The 3,376-nt window shown below is 27.2% G+C and overlaps 1 protein-coding gene across 1 annotated transcript; it reads left to right on the top strand.

Moving 5' to 3' along the window:
- The first annotated feature begins 535 nt into the window (after positions 1-535).
- Positions 536-1,183, top strand: LOC145828925 (heterogeneous nuclear ribonucleoprotein A3 homolog 2-like). Its single transcript, XM_082936672.1, has one exon. The coding sequence runs from the start codon at positions 536-538 to the stop codon at positions 1,181-1,183; it is 648 nt and encodes a 215-aa protein (XP_082792798.1).
- The last annotated feature ends 2,193 nt before the right edge of the window (positions 1,184-3,376 follow it).

A 3,376-nucleotide genomic window follows, 5' to 3' on the forward strand; every position in this document is an offset into this window, starting at 1 on the left:
CAGCTGTATCTTACAATTGTTTTTACAAAAATGAGCTACTATTTATAAATTAAAAAGAGACTTTTCTTATAACACTGAAAATATTTAAATAGTAATATTTTGTTTAACAAACTGATTAAATCTATCACTTTAAACATGACCAATAATTAACAGAATTAAACACTATTAACTAGCCTTAAAATTATTTAATAGTAAAAAAACAGATATTGTATAACTGATACTGATAAGTTCATTAATGTGTTTTCAATTAGCTTTCCTTAGTATAAAAATATTAGTAATAAGCTAACAATTGTAACAAATGGTTTTAAAAAGATAAAAGTTTAAATAAGTTTATGATATTGTTACAAACTAAAAACTTAATTTTTAATCAAAGTGTTAAAAATTGATTCAAATGGCTTTTAAAATTTAAAATTATTTAATTCAGTAAAATATTTCAAAACTTAAATTGTTAGTAAATATTAAGATTTTTGAATTACAAGTTGTAGCAACATTAATGAAACAGTAATTACCAGGTTACAACTTACGTAAAGTAAAAATGACAGAAGCACAACAAACACATCAATCTCGCAGGATATTTGTCGCCAATCTTTCACCTGCTACGAACAACAAAACTTTTGCTCAATATTTTCGAAATTTCGGAAAAGTTACTGGCGGCCACATTTCTTTTGACAAAAGGTACGGGTTTCTGACGTTTTCAAATGTAAACTCACTAAAGAAATGTCTTCAGTCGCGCACCCATACCATAGATAACGAGGAAGTAAATGTTAAACTATCCGCAATGACATTTGTAGTAGGAAAGTTTGACGTCCACGTTTTGTTTCCTGACAAGGGTAAGATCGACAGAGAAGCGACTGTGAAACACTTTTCAAAATTTGGAGGAGTTAATGATTGCATTATACCGTTTGATGGAAGTGGCGAGCCTAAACGCTACTGCATTATAAGATTCATTAATGGGGAGTCCACTGATAAGGCAATAGAAGTGAAAAAACAAATAATTGGAGAAACCGGTGTAGTTGTTTCAAAACTACTAAATAATGATAACCTAGACAAACATAGTTATGATAGATGGGCACCAGGCGATGAAAGTAATTTCATTAATGCGTCAATAAGTTATGGCTATATTCCTGAAAATTCAAGAGCACTACAAAGACCTGCGAGATATAACTACTATCATATGCAGTGATGAAACAAAGCTACTTGCAAACTTCAAGGAATAGCAGTGCACCTTACAGAAAAAGTTTTTATGAGTGATTTTAAGTTTGTTTTGTATATATTTGGATGCTTTGTTTGATTAAATTGGTTTTACTTCTATAAGTAATTTAAATATTTTATATATTTCTATAAGTTTTTAGTTTTTCTGTTATACATTGTTTAAATAAACAGATTTATAAATTAATATACGTACGGTTCTTCTGGTTTTAATTTGATTTTTGTTACAGCAATAAAATTAATAAAGTCAGTTTTATTGCAATCCAGATTAGCAGTAGAATTCAGTCATTGCAATTAGCAAATATGTACTGTTATAGGAATGCTTTGAAATGTATTTATATACGAATTTCAACTTAGTACAACGAATCATTTAGTTTTATTTTTCAGTTTATTTCTCAAACGTTTAGCTTTAAATAAAAAAATAAAGTTTTTAACAATTTATTCATTAACATATCTCATTAAAGTTTCACTTCTATTTATTTTAATTTAGTCGTACGTGATAATTCAAATTTATTTTTAAACTGCTATTCAATATTTTTTTAAATTTATTTAACAATTTCCACGTGACAATGAAACTCGTATAGTTATGAAAACGTTTGTGAATAAAAATATGAATTTAAAATAAGTACTTTCCATTAACTAAGTTGCAAATGGTATATAAATTAGCAAGTAAATACGTCAAAATTTATTGCTAATGTTGGTTTTTTTCAATGCATAACTATCATCTGCATAACTATATTAAATGCTCTTTCCTGTATATTTGTTTGTATACGTTGACAAACTGAAATTAAAAATGTTTAATACAGAGGCCTATTAAATATAACCTATAATGAGCTTACAACAAATGTAATGTTTGAAAAACCACACAAAGTATAAAATATATAAATAACCTTTTATACTTAAAATAAAACAGTGGAAACTTTATTTATTTACATTGGCTGGTTAACAATTTCGGGATTTAGTTTAAGCTAAATATTTAATGTAATTCCTTGGCATATAATTATAATTAATCGAAACCTGAAATAAGTAGTTTGTTGGATTTCTCTGTAAAAAAAAAAACAATTAAAGATTTGAAATATGACAATTTGATAATTACTAAACCGGATAAGGGAAACTGGTGTGTACTAATAAACAAATCTGACTGTTTAGAAAAAACGAAAGTTATTATTAGTGATTCATCAAAATTTATCCTTTTAGGCCCAGCAAAAGAATTAGACAACATTGATAAAGTAAGAAGTGAAATTATTAAGTTTCTAAAACTGCTATCATTTGAGAATGAATTCAGTGAATTTATGTTTTATTTAGTTAAACTGGTTTGGTCAGTTACCCCACGTTTGTAAGTGTTATCAAAAATTTATAAAGAAAACACTTTATGAGGCCCATTTCATATATAGGAAATTCAGCAAAGCATATATAGACGAAACTTTTAAACCTGAGTCTTAAACTAGTTTTGAAACACTTTTTAGCACACTGTTGATAGGTTTCTAAAGGATTCCTTTACGTTTGTTGACAAAATTAGAGACAAGGAAGAAATTAACACGATTATTGCGTCGTTTGACGTAAAAATCTTTCTACTAACTTATCGTTGAAGAGGTCATTAAAACTTGTGTTGATACATTGTATAGCATAGGTAAACCTACAATTAACAGAATAAATTGTGAAAACCTTGAGCTTAGTTTTAATTCCTTAGTTTATTCACAACAAGACGGGATGGCCTTGCAATTCTCTTAGGGACCAATAAAACATTGGCTGATATATTTATGGGTCATATCTAATTAAAATTAACCCTGATTTCAAAAAAAAATTATTGTAACTATTATATGTTGATGATTGTCAGTAGCAGAAGAATTATTGATGATTTTATGAATATTTCAAATAATGTTTATACCTTTATCAGCTTAACAGTGGAAATAAGAAAAAAAAAAATTACTTTTTAGATGAACAAGTAAAACGAGATAAAGACTTATTTTAAACATCAGTGTATGGAAAGAAAACATTACAGTTTGTAGTTTAAGTTACTAATACAACTATAGTTTAAAGTGAAAAGTAAATCTAATCAGAACCCTGTGTCATCGTAAACATAAAATTTCTTCCTGAGACTTACTGTCAATAGAAATCAAACAGATCAAGTTAAAATTAAACATAATCGGGTACTAAAAAGAGTTAC

This window comes from Thalia democratica, chromosome 2 (genome assembly GCF_965202585.1).
Source record: "Thalia democratica chromosome 2, ktThaDemo2.hap1.1, whole genome shotgun sequence".
NCBI classification, from domain to species: Eukaryota; Metazoa; Chordata; class Thaliacea; order Salpida; family Salpidae; genus Thalia; species Thalia democratica.

Coding starts and splice junctions, on each gene's coding strand:
- LOC145828925 (XM_082936672.1), top strand. CDS start 536: ATGACAGAAGCACAACAAACACATCAATCTCGCAGGATATTTGTCGCC.